General features: G+C 40.1%; 1 protein-coding gene across 2 annotated transcripts; it reads left to right on the forward strand.

Moving 5' to 3' along the window:
• The first annotated feature begins 12,871 nt into the window (after nt 1-12,871).
• On the forward strand, nt 12,872-14,899 carry LOC111897447 (protein PEROXIN-4). Of its 2 annotated transcripts, XM_023893412.3 has the most exons (7): nt 12,872-13,084; nt 13,304-13,427; nt 13,639-13,675; nt 13,905-14,024; nt 14,233-14,361; nt 14,447-14,576; nt 14,658-14,899. In XM_023893412.3, exons 3-7 carry the CDS (start codon nt 13,670-13,672, stop codon nt 14,744-14,746), a joined length of 474 nt encoding a protein of 157 aa, XP_023749180.1. In that variant the 5' UTR covers nt 12,872-13,084; nt 13,304-13,427; nt 13,639-13,669; the 3' UTR covers nt 14,747-14,899. The 2 variants fall into 2 exon arrangements, with proteins under 2 accessions (XP_023749180.1, XP_023749178.1); XM_023893410.3 differs by lacking the exon at nt 13,304-13,427 and having other exon boundaries at nt 12,873-13,084.
• Nucleotides 14,900-21,070: the final 6,171 nt, after the last annotated feature.

The raw sequence follows: 21,070 nt of genomic DNA on the forward strand, positions 1-21,070 counted from the left end.
CTAATAAAAAAAATCAAATAATTCATTGAATATATTGAAAAATATCCACAACCACAAAAATGTTATTCAATGTAATTGCAATTCCTATGGAGCAGGCCCCTAAACCTTTGAGGTTTTAAACACTATAAGTGACACTATTGTTTAAGATCGGATTAGCAGTTGTAAATACAAACACAACAGTACATCTTTGTTGTCCATTCACAATGGAAACTCCAACTAAAAATGAAGAAAAAGAAACCTTATTTTACTTGCTCTTTCTAATAGGAATTATAGGAGTCTGGAGGAGTTCACATAAATCCATATATGCATTCATGAATCATGCCCACCAAACCATCCATTATAGACCACCTATACATCCATACTAGTGTACACTCTTATAAGAAAAATAAAAATTTAACTTTTTCCATTGATATATAATTGGAAGGTGGAGGAGTTCATTAAACCCTGAAAAGGGGAGAATGAAAATGAGAAGAAAACTGAGAGAACCAAGATTCTGCTTTCGAACAAGGAGTGATGCTGATGTTCTTGACGATGGTTACAAATGCATGAAATATTTTGGGGGATTAAAATAGATGCATTGAAGTTAACACTTTTTCCAAATTTTCGTACGAAGGGATAAAAGCTTCGTTAGTTTTGAAGACAAATGGAAAAGTTTCGTATGTAGTCCCTATAATTTCGAATGTTTAGCAGTCTTTGCCCAAATTCGAAAATGGACTGTTTTTGTTGAGAATTTGAAGAATATGCATTTTAAGCCCCTGCAGTTTATGCAAATTGACACTTTTTACCCAGCTTTGGAAAAGGGGGAGAGTTTTGCATTTTTGGCTGTTTTGGGCGCACCGGGTCACTGTAGAATTTTGAAATTGACAATTTCTACCCATTTTTGAGAAATTTTGTCAAAGGCGGTCCATAAACGAAGCTAAAATTGAATACTTTTTGGGTTTTCCGGATTAAAGCACAAAATTTATGCCACATGTTAAGGGGGAGTTTTGACACGAAAAATTCTGAATAGAGCACATTCTCTTTCCTTGAAGGTTTTATAATCAAATTTCGATTATACAAAGGTGGAGAAATTTATATGGAAATTCGAACTTGAATTTCTCATATTACGCAGATTTGAAGACCGAAGTGATCTTGAATTTTTGAAGCTTACAAAATGATGCAATTGGAAGTTCGGAAGTGATTTATTTTCGAAATGGGGTTGGTTTTATTGAAGATTTTTGGGGTGTATTTTTATGCTCAACTTTTGGTGATCAATTTGGAGTTTGAGAAGCTCGTGATCATTCGTTGATGCTCGGGTTGTATGGTCTCACATCCTAGAGCCCAAATTGAAGAATCATGGAAGAATTGAAGAATAAAGTTTGTTTTGACACGTGTCACCTTTGAGGCTCGGATCTCGCATAGTTGCTCGTGGGTCATCAATTCCTAACTTTGAGGGGGAGAATGTTGGGTGCAAAGTTATTCATGTTTGACTTTGTAATGTGTTGACTTTTGTAAAACCCACTTGCATGTGGTGCATTAGCCTTTTGACCCATTAGTTAGAGAGAGTGAGAGAGAGACATGTAAACACCTCTATATAAGGTGGGTTTAGTCCACTTGTAGAGGTGTGCTTGAGAGGTGTAAAAGTGAGTGTGTAAGTGTGTGTTATTTATGTAGATGTAGATCTATGTCCCTTTTTGTAACACCATACATATTAAATACATCTCTTGAACACCCAAATCACCATGTTCATTGAGCAATCTTTAATTCTGCATGCCAAACCATGTTCTTATGTCACTACAGTGAATGGTGGGAACATATAAATGTGGTAAAAGTGAAATCTCAAAGGTCTTGCCTTAAATTCTTTAAAAATAAGGGGCTTCCATAGATCATACTGCACATATGAGCTAGAACCTATTTCCCCCGATTTCATTTTTATTGGGTACACACGAAAAAAGTATTTTGAATTGTGATAATATGTTTTAGGGTTTAATCCTTTATTCTATGGTAAGATATGAGTAATGAAACATTCTTGAAACTTTTAAGTAGAATTACGCTTTTTTGTATTTTAAAAGTAATAAAAAGGATGACACAAGGGTTTTGTCTAACCCTGTTGCAACACAAATTGACATTCCTACTATATGTAGATGTTTGACTAAACGGATTCATCATCTTCGACCCAAAACCCCTCTTATCATAGTGGTAATTTTGTAATTTTATGAAGCTATTTTAACTTTAATTGAATGAACATGGTAGGATGAAACCTTCATAGGTCACAAACAAAAGAATCCAAATGTTGCCAACTTTAATTGATTTCTTATTGTCTGCTACGAAGAGGAAAGTGAATAGAAATTTGTCCAGATACATCTTCACACATGTTTCTTCTGTTAGAAATAGGGGATGAACAGATTGCTTGGATTCTCTGAAAGTCGTGACTCGCTATCAAATTAAAGTATTTCGATGGTACAGATCGAACACTCAATTGGATGAAATTCAGAGAACGAAATCAGAGAATGTATGTGAAAATGTTCTTCAAGAAGATGTATCAGAAAATGACAAAAAAACGATCATATGATTCCTGTCTGAAAACTATCACAAAACAATTACAAACTGTCATCAAAACTACCCCTTGGACCCCGCCAGTCAGGGGCTGCTGCCCCTTGGACCCCGCTCCTAGGGGCGCTGCCCCCGGACCCCCGTGTGTATAACGTCCTCAATTCTGAGTGAAGATTGGAAGAGAAGAGGAAGGCTAGATCCAAAGGAGAAGAAGGGAAACAAGATCTTGCATCCATTTCAGAGTCATTTGAGCCGGGGAGATACCGGAGCAGCAGCAGACAGTTTTCAGAGCAGTTCATTTACCAGCCAGCGTACGAGGTGAGTTTCCTTCCAGTAGGAACAGGTCTAAGGCCACAATACCAGTCTGTTTAGTTAAAAATAGTTTCCGGACTTCGGTCTGATGCAGTAGTTAGTATGTTTGATGCCTTCGTGGCTCAGACAAGTTTTGCGTGTTATGTGTTTCGGGTACGGCCCGACTCAGTATGCAGTCTATGTTGTTATGCTAGTTGATATGTGTATGCTATGCTGTGTTCAGTAGTTCCAGACTTCGGTTCGATGCAGTTAGTTCCGGACTTCGGTACGATGCAGTTAGTTCCGGGCTTTGGTCCTATGCAGTTAGTTCCGGACTTCGGTCCGATGCAGAGGGCAGGGCCCTGGTTAGTTCCGGACTTCGGTCTGATGCAGTTTCCGGACTTCGGTCCGATGCAGTGGGCGGGGCCCAGTAGTTGTTTATAGGTTTGTATGGTGTGTGGTAGTTTGGGGGAGCTCACTAAGCTTTGTGCTTACAGTTTCAATTTTGGTTTCAGGTACTTCCGCAAGTAAAGGGAAGAGTTCGGGATGATGGCATCGCACACACCACAACTTCAGTTTTTGTCCTGGGAGTTTGTTCAGATTCTTAGTTTGGATATGACGCAGTTTTGATACAGTTTATTCATGACATTTTATATTATGTTTTGAATTATTGGACGTATGGTTTTATGATATATCAGCCAGCATATGATTTTTAGTATTATTTAAACAAAAAATTTTGGGTCGTATTTTTGGATGTTACAAGTTGGTATCAGAGCCTTGGTTTGAGGGATTCGGGCACACTCTCGGGTATGTCTGAACTCAAACTAAGGAAGTGGTAAAATGTTTTTCAAAAGAAAAGAGTTTTAGAAAAGTAAAAAGAATTTTAGAAAGAAAAGAACTTTGAAAAGAGAAAAGGGTGTGGTGCATGCGATCAGCCGAGCTCAAGTAATGTGACAACCCGAAATTTTCATTCGGTCAAACCATAGAAGTCAATCACTTCTTATTATAAGTTAATGTCATTATTGCTTAGTTTAACAAATTTAGAGTTCGTTTGATTATTTTAATATTATTCTTTAAACGAACGGGTGTAAAAAAGTGTCGTCTCGGGTTTTGAAATTTAAAAACCGCAAACACCTCGCGTCTTAGAAGTTCCCGGCCAAACTATTTCGTTTGGGTCGAAAAATCATCCCAAAATCTGTAAACTCATGCTTATCCATGAGTTTACTCCCTAAGTCTAGTTATAATGTGTTTACTCCCCAAAAGAGTAAACTCCAAAAGATTAAACTCAAGAAAACCTCTCAAGTAGCAAACTAGAAATAATTCAAGATCTTCCAAGTTGTAAGTGTTCTATCCATTTCAAGTTGATTAAACACTTAATCTAGTGTTTGTGCATCTATTCATCCATTCATTTTTGTGTTTTGATTAGATTTTCAAAAACACCAAGAACACCAAGAACACACACTAAGTGTTCTTGGACTTTTAGCTAAATCCAAGCTTCCTTATAGTAAGTACTTCCATCCTTGAGTCTTCTTAAGCTTGTATTACACATTAACATCAAAGAAATGTCCCAAGAACACCAAGTTAAAGGTGTTCACGATTTTGGGAGGCTCCCAAAACCGTAAACACCATTTATGGTGCAAAGTGGTGCCTAGATGCTTCACCATGCCTTAGGGACTTGTCTAGCTTCATCCTTGATGAGTTTATCACACAAAAAGCACCAAATACTTCCATTTTTATGTGTTTACGGTTTGGGGATCTCCCAAAACCGTAAACACCCCAAAAAGTGCATAAAAGTCCCATAAAAGTCCAATGGTAATTGCTTATGTCTAAATCAAACCTAGGCTATTGCCATGATTGAGCTAAGGACTTGAAAACCCCCAAATACCAAACTTATGAGTTTAAGGTAGTAAACTCATGAGTTTAAGGTAGTAAACCCAAAGAGAAATGACCATGAGGCCGTAAACTCCTCAAAGGAGTGTAATGATGCCCTAATCTCTTCCAAAGGCCAAACCACCAAGTAGAAATGCTTCAAAGGACTTGCAAAACCTCAAAACAACTTATGGTAAAAAAAATAGGAGTTTACGACCGTAAACTCATTAGGTAAAAGTCATGAAAACCGTAAACTCCAAGGGAGTTTACCCTTGAACCCCAAACACTATAGCAAGGTCCTTTAGCACTTAGATGCAATCCTTATGACTTGTAGCACCTAAATAATGTGTTTTACATGCCTTAGGATGTCTTAACTTTGTCAATTAGTGGTTTAAAGTCTAATTGGATACATATATGTGTGATTATATGTTAACTAGGATCATTGAGTGTGAACAAGTCTTCACTTGTCACCTAGCTACCCTACATCATTCAGTACATCCAAACCACCATCTACAGGTGAGTTCATACCCCTTAATCAATGTTTTAAATGATTTTAAATGCTATAATGGGGGGGGGGGAATACAAGTAGAAAACATTATGTTATTAAATCACTCATATGTTTTTATAACTGTGTTTTCATCCAGTAGATTTCACATACTTCAAAATGTGATGCATGAAATGGTTTTCTGTATTAAAAATACCTTGTTATCAAAAGTATTACATTTGAAATTTTTATTAAAATGACATCAAGTCATTGTTAATTATTGTTCAAAACTCATAGATATCTTACAAAACCATTTTTACCTTCTTGAACAAAACTATATCTATACACTTATGTTCTTTTATATGTATTGATGTTATAGTTTTCATCCTTCATTTGGTTTCCCACACTTTTGTGTAGCAAGGGTGTATAAACCTGTTTGGACAATCAATTACCTTCCAGTTAACTATTATAGGGATAGTTAGGAGATACATAACATTATTCCTATTACAAGGAATTACATTAGAGTCAGTTCATTCATGAGTCTACACTATACATTACATGAGTACCTTACATGAATACATTACATGAGTACCTTACATGAATACATTACATGAGTACCTTACATGAATACATTACATGAGTACCTTACATGAATACATTACATGAGCACCTTACATGAATACATTACATGAGTACTTTTACGTAGATACATTTTCCTGTATACATTTACATGGATACGTGTACCTCGATTCATTAGGATGATTTATTAGTACCTTCTGTGTAAATTATCCTGCCTATCCCAGTTCAACGGGATATCTAGACGGGACTTACCATTCCGAAGCCCAACTGTTAGCACCAGTGGTTGATGAACATCTACGGATGCCTACTGTTGATTCTTATTAGAATACTTTTACGGGACTAACCATTCCTTGGGCCTACTGTTCGCTATAGAGGTCGATGAACATCTACAGATGCCTACGGTTAATACTTATATTAGGAACATCGATTACGGGACTAACCCTTCCTCCCCCTGCTGTAGCTACAGAGGACAATTGAACAATCTACGGATGTTCAAAGGTTATACATTTCGCAAATCGCGATGTCGTGTTATCCTAATACAAAAGGATAACGCTTACATGATTATATTTTTCCTATTACTTTATTTTGTGACACATTCACATAAACGATGAGTTAGACTAAGTACTGTTTGTAATAGTCAAAAAGAAGGAAAAACTATCATTATCATAGCAAAACATTCGGGTCTTGGTAGAAGACTATTATATTCTTTTCCTATTTACTTTATTTTGTGATACATTCACATAAACGATGAGTTAGACTAAGTACTGTTTGTAATAGTCAGAAAGAAGGAAAAACTATCATTATCATAGCAAAACATTCGGGTCTTGGTAGAAGACTACATTGTCATAACAAAACATTTGGGTCTTGGTAGAAGACTACATTTCATACTAGTAGGAAACATGGGATTTTCTAGGGTTTTTCATACTTATATCAACTGTTTCATTTAAAGATTTACATGGCATTCATAACAGCTTTAAAAAACAAGACAATGACACTTAAATACTTATGAATTCACCAGCTTTAGGCTGATACTCGCTTTCAAAATAACTTGTATTCTCAGGTCACCGGTTAGACAGGTACGATGGCCAGGTTTTGAGAAGACGGAGTACAGACAAGACTCGTTTTATTTTGATTATTCATTTTATTGTTGTATATTATGAAAGAACACACATGTATTAAAACTTTACTTTTAATGCAATGGATGATGTTGTTGCTTGTTTACTACTTCACACTGTTATGATACTTCACATGACGTCCTCCACCCCGGAACGTTTCTGCCGTTCTTGGTTTTGGGGTGTGACAAGTAAGTACTCCCAAATTACCCATATAACAGTATGTTTCAGTTTATGTTTGAATTCCAGTTTCAGTAGAACAACATGCTAGTATAGGACTAAGGATCTAGGAGGATGCCTTATGTGCCTGCTTTATGTGTTTCAGCTTTGTAAGAATTGCATGCTAGCATTGAGTAGTCAGCAGTAGGATAGCCTGTTTAGGTTATGCCTGATAGCATAAGCTTAGCATTGTATACTATTACAGTTTCTCATTATGAGGACAGAATTGCTTGAGTAGTTTCCGTGTCCGAATGCTACTTGCTTTGTGCTTTGTGGGACTCTGAGTGACGGGAGTTAGTCATTAGGTGAATACGCCACATCACATGTGAACAGGGTTGAATAATCTCAGAGTGTTGGATTTGGCCCTGCTGTGCAGCTCTTTTTTGAGTCTAACCGTTTCGGGGACGAGTTCTTTACTCGAAGGATTATCTGAGCCTCGCCACATGTGATGGTATCCAGGTAATGACTAATTAGCATCACAAGGAGGCCTTCAGCAGCTGAGGACTGGTAGGGTTGAGTCAAAGGCTTCCCTAGGGCAAGCCTAGGATGAGAGTAGTAGAGATCAGCAGCAGTAGTAGTGGTTTGGTGGAGTCGAAGCAGTCCTTGAGGAAAGTACGGATAGATATGGAAGGTAGTAGGGGACCATACTATTGGAAGCAGAAGATCCGTACTTGAATCAAGGAAGGCCAAGATGAGGCCGGAAGGCCTGTAGTAGTAGTGATCCCTCGAGATATATCAGTGTTTCTGATGTTTGTGTTGATGTGTTTTCAGAATGGTGGTTTTACGACCTAGGCCAGCAGCCGGCGGTTCAGGTGTCGGAGAGGGATCGGGCTCGGGAGGTGAGCAACTAGATGAGCAGACCAGGGAGTTTCTCTCTTCAGAGATTACTCATATCATATTTGAGCAGACTCCTGTGATTTTCGGTTCGATCAAGGAGGGTATCCTAGAGCTGATGGATGAGAGGTTGGGCACCTTCCGTTCCGAGGTGGTGGCCATGATGGGGTCGCGCACGCTTACGTTCAGGGAGTTTAGGGCATGTGGAGCTCCAGATTACCATGGGGCGCGGGACCCCATAGCGAGTACTAGATGGTTGGTGGATGTGGCCAACGCATTCCGCACGAGCAGGTGTCCCGAGGGGGACAAGGTCAGATTGGCATCCTATCTTATGAAGGATAGGGAACGAGATTGGTGGGAGGAGGTTGGTCATGCCATCGGGGATGACGCAACTTTGGATGCCATGACCTGGGCAAACTTTTCTACCAGGTTCAGTTCTGAGTTCGCACCAGTTATTGAGGTGCAACAGTTGGCACGGGAGTTTTAGGATTTGACCCAGACTACAGAGACAGTGGCGGAAATTACCTCCAAGTTCAGAGAGAGGGCATTTCTCGTTCCTCAGTACGCAACTGATGAGGAAATGAAGAAGGCCCGTTATCATGAGATGCTGCAGAGTGATATCCGCCAGTTTGTGAGCCGATCCAGCTGTAAAACGCTGGATGACATGATTGCTAGGGCTCGAGAGCGAGAGATTGACCTTGAGATGGAGAGGAAGAGGAAGCCGGAGGCGGCTTCGGGTACAGGGGGTTCGGGCAAAGATAAAGGTCGTGATGCAGTGGGAAGTCCCGAAGTCTCCATCCGAGATTCGGATCTTCCTAGGTTTGGCTATTACAGGAGATTCATCCAGGATTTCTCCAAGATAGCAGTACCGCTCACCCGACTGACCAAGAAGTCGGTGGCGTTTTGTTGGGGGCCTGAGTAGCAGGTAGCGTTTGAGACCCTCAGGAAGAGATTTTGCGAGGCACCGATCCTTACCCTGCCAAAGGTAGTAGAGGATTTCGTAGTCTACTGTGATGCCTCGATCACAGGTATGGGAGCAGTGTTGATGCAGCGAGGTCGTGTGATAGCTTACGCCTCGAGACAGTTGAAGCCTCACGAGGCTAACTATCCTATGCATGATTTAGAGCTGGGGCAGTGGTTTTTGCCCTCAAGATTTGGAGACATTACCTTTATGGGGTCCGGTGTACCATTTACACAGATCACAAGAGCTTGAGGTGCCTCATGGATCAGCCGAATCCAAACATGAGGCAGAGGCGATGGTTAGATGTGTTGAAGGATTATGACTGTGAGATCCTTTATCACCCAGGGAAGGCCAATGTAGTGGCCGACGCCCTGAGCCACAAGGCAGTAGCAGCCCCGATCAGAGACATTTGTTTGAGGATGACGGTGATTACTCCATTATTGGAGCAAATCAAGGAGGCGCAGGTAGAGGGCCTCAAGGAGGAGAGGCAAAAGTGTGAGAGGATCGTGGGCCGAGTAGCTTCTTTTGACTATGATAGTAGATGATTGTTGACCCTTAATGGGAGAGTTTGGGTGTCGTACTAGGGCGGAGTATGGCAAGTGTTGATGGATGAGGCTCATAAGTCTCGATTTTCCATCTATCCAGGGGCAACGAAGATGTATAGAGATCTTCGACCCGACTATTGGTGGCCTTGCATGAAGCGGGATGTCGTCTGGTACGTAGAAAGATGCCTGATCTGCAGGAAGGTCAAGGTAGAGCACCAGAGGCCCCACGGCAAGATGCAACCGCTAGACATTCCAATGTGGAAATGGGAGGATATCACCATGGATTTCATCACTAAGCTTCCCAGGACTACGCATGGAGTGGATTCTATATGGATTATAGTGGATCGGTTGATGAAGAGTGCTCATTTTATACCAATCTAGGAGAGTATATGGGCCGAGAAGCTAGCCGATATTTATGTGAGAGAGGTGGTGGCATGGCATGGAGTGCCTGTTTCAGTGGTGTCAGACCGAGATGTCCGTTTTACTTCCAGATTCTAGAAGTGGTTTCAGGACGAGATGGGTACTCGTCTCCATTTTAGCACCGCTTTCCATCCTCAGACGGACGGGTAGAGCGAGAGAACGATTCAGACTCTCGAGTACATGCTGCGGGCATGTGTTCTAGACTTTGGTGGCAGTTGGGATACATATCTTCCGTTAGCGGAATTTTCGTATAACAACAGTTACTATGCGAATATTGATCGACCTCCTTTTGAGATGCTCTATGGGAGGAAGTGCAGGACCCCGATTTGTTGGGGCGAGGTCGGTCAGTGAGTCATTAGGAGCACCGAAGTGGTGCTCAAGACGACAGAGTTGATCCAGCAGGTTCGTAGCAGACTGTAGACTACGCAGAGTCGACAAAAGAGTTACGCCAATAGGAGGCGTTCAGACTTGGAGTTCCAGGTGGGCGATATGGTCCTCCTGAAGGCATCACCCTGGAGGGGTGTTATCAGGTTTCGGAAGAGGGGCAAGTTAGGCCCCAGGTTCATCGGTCCTTTTAGGGTTTTGGCCCGGGTGGGTCGGGTTGCTTATCGGTTGGATCTTCCGGCAGAGCTCAGCCAGATCCACAACACTTTCCATGTTTCTCAGTTGAGGAAGTGCTTGGTGGATGAGACAGCAGTAGTACCCTTGGAGGACATTCAGGTTGATAATAGCCTGAATTATATTGAGAGACCCATAATGATCATGGATCGGAAGACGAACACCTTGAGGAACAAGGTGGTTCAGTTGGTGAAGGTGCAGTGGCAACATCGGAAAAGGTCTGAGTGGACGTGGGAGGCAGAGGAGGAAATGAGGGAACACTACCCAAAGTTGTTCGCAGATCTAGCAGCAGCATCAGACTTCGAGGACGAAGTCTGAGACAAGTGGGGGAGAGTTGTAACGTCCTCAATTCTGAGTGAAGATTGGAAGAGAAGAGGAAGGCTAGATCCAAAGGAGAAGAAGGGAAACAATTCATTTACCAGAGCAGCATCAGACAGTTTTCAAAGCAGTTCATTTACCAGCCAACGTAAGAGGTGAGTTTCCTTCCAGTAGGAACGGGTCTAGGCCACAATGTCGGCCTGTTTAGTTAACAATAGTTTCCGGACTTCGGTCTGATGCAGTAGTTAGTATGTTTGATGCCTTCGTGGCTCAGACAAGTTTTGCGTGTTATGTGTTTCGGGTACGGCCCGACTCAGTATGCAGTCTATGTTGTTATGCTAGTTGATATGTGTATGCTATGCTGTGTTCAGTAGTTCCAGACTTCGGTTCGATGCAGTTAGTTCCGGACTTCGGTACGATGCAGTTAGTTCCGGGCTTTGGTCCTATGCAGTTAGTTCCGGACTTCGGTCCGATGCAGAGGGCAGGGCCCTGGTTAGTTCCGGACTTCGGTCTGATGCAGTTTCCGGACTTCGGTCTGATGCCTTCGTGGCCTAGACAGGTTTTGTGTGTTATGTGTTTCGGGTACGACCCGACTCAGTATGCAGTCTATGTTGTTATGCTAGTTGATATGTGTATGCTATGTTGTGTTTAGTAGTTTCGAACTTCGGTCCGATGCAGTTAGTTCCGGACTTCGGTCCGATACAGTTAGTTCTGGGCTTCGGTCCGATGCAGTTAGTTCCGGACTTCAGTCCGATGCAGAGGGCGGGGCCCTGGTTAGTTCCGGACTTCGGTCCGATGCAGTGGGCGGGGCCCAGTAGTTGTTTATATGTTTGTATGGTATGTGGCAGTTTGGGGGAGCTCACTAAGCTTTGTGCTTACAGTTTCAGTTTTGGTTTCAGGTACTTCCGCAAGTAAAGGGAAGAGCTCGGGATGATGACATCGCACACACCACAACTTTAGTTTTTGTCCTGGGAGTTTGTTCAGATTCTTAGTTTGGATATGACGCAGTTTTGATTCAGTTTATTCACGACATTTTATATTATGTTTTGAGATATTGGACGTATGGTTTTATGATATATTAGCCAACATATGATTTTTAGTATTATTTAAACAAAAATTTTTGGGTCGTATTTTTGGATGTTACGGTTTGTTGAGGGGCTTCGCCCCTAAATAACAGTGTACTTTGAATTTTAAAAAATTTGAACAAGTGTGTACTCCTACACCATCCTAACTTGTCCAATATTCAACAGATCATTTTTGGTCAACACATTTAATCCTATTACACTTAAACAATATTGATGATATTAAATCACCAACATCTTCTTCCCCACTGATAAAAGAGGAAAAATTGATCAATAAGCAGTATCAAAATGAATCTTTGATTTGGTTTCCAAAAGCCATAGTAGAAATTGGAGAATATATAGTCCTGACTAAAGAAGGAACAAATAAACATATAGAAGATTTCTGAATTTCTTGCTAGCTTTTTAAGATATAATTTATGTGTATTGAACTAATAATATTGATTTAAAGAAACTTATATATTTGTTTCCATGATACTAGTAAACATAATTTTATTTAAATCTAATAAACTAATAAAAAAAATTACATGTGTATTTTTTGAGAGTAGAAAAAAATTATTAGAAAATGACAAGCAAAAAAATTTGGGCTATTTTATTAAAAGAGATAGTAGAAAAAAATTTATTAGAAAATGAAAAGCAAAAAAAAATTCGACTATTTTATTAGAAGAGATAGAAAGATTATACTTAAAACATATTTTACATGTAACCTAAAACAACCTTGCCATTTACATAATTGCTATGACTATGAAGATCCTTCTAACACCGGTTATGTTTTTATTTATTTTTATTTTATTTTAACTATTTTAGCCAAATCTTTACTTTACTTTGTTTTTTATAAAGCTTACAATTTTTTTACATCTTTATTGTTTTATATATGTTTTCATGCTTTTCTAAATTATTTTATCTTTTTTACATACTCGCATGAAGAAATTTTTTATAGTGGGTCCATTACGAACTTTTATATATATAAAAAACACAAAATAAAAATGTTTGTTTTTCATTTTGGCCTATGATGTTCTCGAAGGTTTATGTATTCGGACTCCTTTTTACTGCCATAACTCTTCTTTAACCCTCTCTTCTGTTTTTCACTTGATGGATTGATCGTCTCATATTCTTCATCGTGTCATCTCCTCCATCTTAGATCACCGTCCCATCGTATCGGCGCCGTCGTCCTAGGTCGTTACATCACCTTCTCGCCGTCTCATATCCTCGGACAATCTCAGGTACTCATCGTCTCTGTTCTAATAATCTTGATCTCGAACACGAACACGATCACGATCTCTCTTCTCTGTTTTCTTATTTTTTGCCAAATGGTGTGCTTCTTTCGATTTTTGCTGGATTAGGTTTGTTGAACGATTTTGTTGTTTAATATCGTGTTTTAATGGTGGAAACCTATTTTCTGTGAAATGATTTTGCCTGTATTGAATGGTGGGAACGTATAGATGTTGTAAAGGTGAAATCTCAAAGGTCTTACCTCAAATTCGTTAAAAAAAAGGGGGGCTTTCAACGTAGATCACATTGCACATCGTATCAATAACCTATTTTCCCCGCTTTCGTTTCTCTCAGGTACACAAGAAAAAGGTATTTGGATTCTAGCAATCCGTTTTGGGGTTTTCTTCTAGGGTTCTAAATTGCCCCAAAAAATTCCCAAATTTTCATGACCTTATAAGTTTTTCGACTTAATGTATATCTTATTGAATGCTTTGCTTGTGTTCATTGAATTTCTAGATGGCTTTTTTGTTTTAGCAATTAATGGTGTCTCCTTGTAAATTTGCAGAGGTTTGGAATAAATAATACAATACAAGAAAATGCAGGTTAGCTTTTTTGTAGTTAAGCGGATAAGTTATATTTCTATTTCTGAATAATTTCAATTCCTGTTTTGGTGCTCTACTGCTCTTATCAGTTATTTTTGTGCTAAAATTCATAGTATACTTTGATAACATAGTTATAGAGATATTTAATTTAGTTTTGCTCTATTTAAATTTCAAAGCCAGTTTTATTTTTTGAAAAGTAACAAGTAATGTAACCTTTTTATATATTCAGGCATCAAGAGCAAGACTTTTTAAGGAATACAAGGAGGTGCAAAGGGAGAAAGTAGCTGATCCAGATATCCAACTTGTTTGCGATGATTCCAATATATTTAAATGGACTGCACTTATCAAGGTATGTTTAACATTCATGGAAAACACACACACACACACACCTATATATTTATTAGCCATAATACCAACATACTTACATTAGAATGACATGTATGTTGCTGTTATGGTTAAAAGAATGTAAATGTAATGCTTCATTTGGTTTTAATGATAAAAAGAAGAAAATTTATACGCTAATAAATAATTTTTATTATTTTTTATTTTTTATGCAGGGACCATCAGAAACTCCTTATGAGGGTGGAGTTTTTCAGCTTGCGTTTTCTGTTCCTGAGCAATATCCTTTGCAGCCTCCCCAAGTGAGGTTTTTAACTAAAATATTTCACCCAAATGTTCATTTTAAGGTATGGATTTTCTCTTTCATATGTTTTTTTTTTTTTTTTTTTTTTAAAATGCAATGATTTACTTATTATGATTGTATTGTATTAGACAGGAGAGATTTGCCTGGATATTCTGAAGAATGCTTGGAGTCCAGCATGGACACTCCAATCTGTATGCAGGGCAATAATTGCTTTAATGGCCCATCCAGAACCCGATAGCCCACTCAATTGTGATTCAGGTTTACTTTCTTTCTTTGATTTTATTGGATTTACCTTTATACCCCTAACAATATCTATCATATTTGATTTTTTTATTTCAGGGAATCTTCTTCGATCGGGTGATGTTAGAGGATTCCAGTCGATGGCTAAGATGTATACTAGGCTTGCAGCCATGCCCAAGAAAGGTTGAAGAATATTATCGTCATTATTCATCATGCATATGTCAACAAACAAATAAATAATCCTTCTATTTCATTTTCACCATATATGTATGTTTGTGTGTGTGTGGACTCTCATATTACTTGAGCTTTGTATGAATGAATGTAATACAATAATTGTAGTATTTCTTGTAGGTCAAATTTTCTCTACATGAGGTATGAAAAACCAAGCAATAACGAATCAAAAAGAAAAGAAGAAATGTAAAACTAATCGAGAATCACAAAATTTTATTCAAGACGTTGAATTTTTGCAACAAAAACTGCATGTGGTGAAAAATTGGACTAGGACTAGTCACAAAAATGACCAAATGTCGAGTGGTGTAGGCATTTGATCGCTTTCACAAAACTTATAACATAATCATTTGCAAAATAGTGATCTTATATTATTGTAGACCAACAAACTATTTGTTTTGATTTTATTTGGGCGTTAATTTTTTTTTTTGGTATTTTAAATCTCTAAACATTAAAATGGCCTATTAAAAAAAGGTATTGGAATATTTTTTTAACCCGTTTCGCATGTAAGGCTGTTGGGTATACTCATCCTTAGATGAGGTGAAATACATGAAAACTGGCCTTGGCTATGGACCACAACGGAGAGAGATTGACGGACATAGGACTGATTGACCTTTTTAAACATTTTTTAAATAACCAATTTTACTGACCTATATTATACACCTTTTCACATTACAACTAAAAATTCGTTTTTATAAACTACTAACTATTTCTTATTCGCCGAACCTCAAAAAATAGATCAACATCCTAAACACTTCACATACCCCCAAACACATCCACTTTCGATTCACCCCATTGGCTCATACGTCTTTTGCACAACTCCTCCTCAATACCCACATTACGAATCACCAACCAGATAGTTCATTAACATGCTACAATCCTAACATATTCTAACAACCATTCAAATAAGATTACTTCCACCAACCAACCCTTACCAAACACCAAATTAATTCCACAATTCCAACAATTGTAATAATTTCAATCTTCACAAGATCAACAACCTCCACAACCTCAACCTTTGTCATCTGTAACATCCTGAAAATACGTCTAAAAATGAAAATATGTCTAAAAATTTCATTTTTAAGTTTACCAAACACAAAACATCATTGATTCCAAAACCATGAGAACACAAAATATTTATAGTGTATAATCAAGGAAATTCGTAGAAAAACATTATCAGAGCATAAATCCCAAAATCTCTACTGTGGAAAATCATAGTGCGATGTGACGTGATCAAGCCGACCCCTTCCCCTTCGAGCTGGAAGTACTTGAAACACAAACGGAAAATGTAAGCACAAAGCTTAGTGAGTTTCCCACACCATACCACATACAACACCATATATGGGTGCCCGACCTACCCTGTCGAGCATATCTGGGTGCTCGACCTACCCTGCCAGGCATATCTGGGTGCTCGACCTACCTTGCCAGGCATATCTGGGTGCCCGACCTACCCTCCGGTCTATTTCAACCGGTTACGGGGTCTATTTCACCCCTACCACTACCACATAATAACATACATATATCACATGACCATTAAGCAATACGTGAACAATGATAATTAACACACATACAACCATCATACTCTGCAATAAATAAAGGGCTGACCTTGGTGCCTTCGACCCGTAACATTCACAAAGGGAGATTCACCTCAACGGTAAATGTCAAATCATACTTTGTGATGAATCGAGACTCCTCTCTCTATAGCACAACAAACTTCCTAATTAGTCGTTGGATCTAAACCTGGCCCCAAGGTCCAAACCCTGATTCATATCATAAGGCAAAGGTTTCCTAATCTTTGCCCTATTGGGCCTCTTCCTCCTAAGGCCCAATTTTCAAAATAAAAAGTCCAAGTCAAACCAACTAAGCTTTAAGGCCCAATAAGGCCTAATACCATAAAAAATCCTAGGCCTAGGCCAAGAGGCCTTAGTCTATAGGTGGGCTTGAGGACCAACAATTCCAGGCCCAATATCCTATAGCCCAAAAACCACTTTTGATCCACTGTATGCATACGTGCGACATGCTCAGCATGTACGCTGGCCTTGACCAGATACGGGAGGTTGACCCAGTATGCACAATGCACCAAGGAGTACGCCCAACGTACTGGCTAGCCATCCTAAGAACTTTCTTGTGACTTATTCCATTAAGTCTTAACGTCCAAAACATAGATCCACGACCCTAAAAACGTCCTAAACCATAAAGTTATAAACTTTATGCTTTTGTATGCATGGATGGGGATTAAGACACAAATTAAGTCCATAAGCTCACTTAGTTTCTATCTAGCACTTGAATGGTTGAGGCTAAACCATCAAGGTCCGATTTTTATGGCTCCAAACACCTCCAAGAGCCTCATATGGACTGAAAACTCATTTACTCAAAGAACCTCAAATATGGGATCAAAATGTAACATAAAGACCCAAAAACTGGATCTAAGCATGCAATGGTCAAGGTTTAAGCTTTATACCTAAAATAGGTTAGAAATGATGCCAAACTTCTAGATCTACAAGCCCTCTTCACGTCCTTGCTTCTTCTCCAAACTCCTTCTTCTTTAACACCACCAAATAACACCAAAAATCCACGAAATAAGCTCAAAATACATGCAAGAGGTCTAGGGTTCAATTCTAAACTCCAAGGGTGATGGAGGCTGAGAGAATGAGGGTTAGGAGGGACATAAGGCCTTTATATAGGGTGCAAACCCTAAAATTTAGGGTTTGCTTCTGGCCAGACTACGCCAACGTATGCATGGGTACGCCCAGCGTACGTAGGGGCTTCCCCCGATTCGCGCCGCAACCATGTACGCCGTGCGTACACTATATATGCCCAATGTACGACCCTTTCCATATATTAATATTATTCATTCATTTTTTTTGAAAGCAACAAAAGAAGATACCTGGCAACTCGAGCATTACAAATCTCCCCCACTTGAATTAGACTTCGTCCTTAAAGTCTTCTGCTGCTGCTGTAAAAAGCTCCGGGTAATTCTCCCTAATCTCGTCATCTGCCTCCCACACCCATTCTGAGCCCTTACGGTGCTGCCACTGCACCTTCATCAGCTCGACCCTTTTGTTCCTCAGATCCTTCGTCTTCCTGTCAAGAACTACTACTGGCCTCTCGATGTAGTTTAGGCGGTCATCCACCTGAATGTACCCCCAAAGGAATCACCGCGGAATCATCAACTAAGCACTTCCGCAGTTGCGAGACATGGAAAGTATTATGGATTTGCTTGAGCTCCTCTGGAAGATCTAGTCGGTACGCCACCTTGCCCACCCGGGCTATAAACCTAAAGGGTTCGATATATCTGGGGGCCCAACTTGCCCCGCTTCCGGAAAAGAATGACACCTTTCCAAGGTGACACCTTTCCAAGGTGACACCTTCAGGAGGACCATATCCCTGACTTGGAACTCTAGGTCAGATCGATGTCTATTGGCGTAGCTCTTCTGCCGACTTTGAGTCGTCTAGAGTCTACTACAGACCTGCTAAATCATCTCAATCGTCTTGAATACCACCTTGGTACTCCCCATGACTCGTTGACCGACATCACCCCAACATATCGGGGTTATGCACTTCCTCCTATAAAGCATCTCAAAGGGAGGCTAGTCGATGCTGGCGTGGTAGCTATTGTTATATGAAAACTCGCCCAATGGGAGGTATGTATCCCAACTACCACCAAAATCCAGAACGCATGCCCGCAGCATATCCTCCAGTGTCTGGATGGTCTGCTCGCTTTGACCATCCATTTGCGGGTGAAAGGCCGTGTTGAAGCGCATACGAGTACCCAACTCGTCATGAAATTTCTTCTAGAATCTGGAAGTGAACCGCACATCTCTGTCAGAAATCATAGAAACCGGCACCCCGTGCCGAGACACAACCTCCCTAATATAGATATCTGCCAGCTTCTCAGCATAATTACTCTCCTAGATCGAAATGAAATGGGCACTCTTGGTCAATCGATCCACGATGAGCCATATCGCATCGAATCCTCGTGTTGTCCGTGGCAAATTTGTGATGAAGTCCATGGTAATCTCCTCTCATTTCCACATTGGGATGTTTAACGGCTGCATCTTGCCGCGAGGCCTTTGGTGCTCAGCCTTGACCTTCCTGTAGGTCAAGCACCTCTCGACATACCAAGATACATCCCGCTTCATGCAGGGCCACCAATAATCAGGATGAATATCTCTATACATATTCGTTGCCCCGGGATGGATGAAAAATCTGTATTTGTGCCCCTCCTCCATCAGGATTTGGCACACGCCGCATGAGTATGGGACCCACACTCTCTGCTGAAATGTCAATAAATCTCGACTATCATAATCGAAGGAGAAAATTTGACCCACGATGCGCTCACTCTTCTGGTGCTCTTCCTTCATAGCCTCTAACCGGGCCTCCCGAATCCGCTCTAGATGCGGAGTCACCACTGTTATCCTCAGATAGATATCCCTGACCGGAGTCGCGACTGCCTTGCAGCTAAGAGCATCGGCCACTACATTGGCCTTCCCTGGGTGGAAAAGGATCTCGAAATCATAGTCCTTCACCACGTCCTGCCACCGACGCAACCTCATGTTAAGATTTGGCTGATCCATCAAATACCTCAGACTCTTGTGATCCGTGTAAATAGTAAAATGGACCCCATAGAAGTAGTGTTGCCGAATCTTGAGGGAAAAAACCACTACCCCCAACTCTAAATCATGTGTCGGGTTATTCACCTCGTGAGGCTTTAGCTTCCTCGAGGCATAAGCGATGAAGCGCCCCCTCTGCATCAAGGCCGCCCAAGCCCAAAATAGACGCGTCACAATAAACTATGAAATCCTAGACACCCTCTTGTAGAGTAAAAATCGGCGCCACGCATAACTTCTGCCTCAAAGTCTCAAACGCCGCCTGCTACTCAGGCCCCAAATGGAAAACAACAGTCTTCTTCGTCAATCGGGTCAGGGGTACTGCTATCTTGGAGAAATCCTGAATAAATCTCCGATAGTATCCAGCTAGTCTAAGGAAGTTCCGAATCTCAGATGGAGACCTCTAAACCTCACAGCTCATCACAGCCTCCACTTTGGCAGGATCGACCAAAATACCATTCTGGTTGACAAGGTGCCCCGGAAAGTACACTTCGCACAACCAGAACTCGCACTACGAGAACTTCGTGTAAAGCCTCTCCCTCCTCACGGTGTCCAACACCTCTCGCAAGTGCTCCTCATGTTGCTCATGCTGGAATAATGTCAAAGGTCATTAATTATTGGTAATATTTTTAATAATAGCAGGGTCCTTTTGGGTTGCCCTCAAGACCCAAATTGAGTAGAATAAATAAAGAAGAAATTAGTTTATTAATTATTATGGTTAATAACTAATTAGAAACTAACTGGAAATATATTTTGGGAATTAATTAACAGTTTAATTAATTAAAGGGTTGAATGTTCATTAATCGATAGTTGGTTAATCAGGAATGTTCCAGAACCCTTATGGAATTAGGGTTGGATGAAAATCAATCCATCCCACATGGGAAAGGAGTGAAATTTCGTGGTTAGGCCTCCATCCCATATGGGAAGGAGTACTAAACCCTAGGAGGCATCCAAGGCTATAAATAGGGCCTTAGGGATTTCATTCCTCCTTGCACCTTGGCTTGAAGTTTTGCCAACCTTTCTTCCTCCCCCTTTTAGGGGCGATTTCTAACCCCTTTGGGTTTGTGAAATTGACCCTTCTCCTAGTTATTTTTATTCCACTCTTTGGTGTCATTGGGTGTGATACCATTAGAGGGATTCTGGTTTGGGTCCTTTCATCCAAGCAACTTATGGAGGTTCAAGATCTTAAGCATGGATATCAAGGGCTACATAAGAGGTATGTTTTCTTACTTATGTTTTAGTTTTCTAGGGTTAATGTAATTAGCATGAAGCCATAGATCCATAGGATGCATGTACACTTAGGTATATCGTTGTTTCGATTTTTCCGCTGCCTAGTTTTAGAGTGTATTTGATGCGTAGAAAACCCAACAGTGGTATCAGAGCCATTGGTTTATGGTTACCTTCACCCTACATCCATGTTTTCTGAAAATATTGTTTTGGAAATGAATGATGAAAGTTTAATTGGAAAATTCGTAATGTGATGAAACCCTAATCTGGGTTCACGACGTGAACCAGTAGCTCACGACGTGAACTCAGTAGATCAGGATTATACAATTTTTAATCTTGCTTATTTTTCGAATTCAAGCTTTATCTTGCATGGATAAATACCTAATTGGATTAAATCTGGAAAAATTAAATATTATTTAAATGTGTTTATTTAAATTTGAATATTTA

This window comes from Lactuca sativa, chromosome 6, assembly GCF_002870075.4.
Source record: "Lactuca sativa cultivar Salinas chromosome 6, Lsat_Salinas_v11, whole genome shotgun sequence".
NCBI classification, from domain to species: domain Eukaryota; kingdom Viridiplantae; phylum Streptophyta; class Magnoliopsida; order Asterales; family Asteraceae; genus Lactuca; species Lactuca sativa.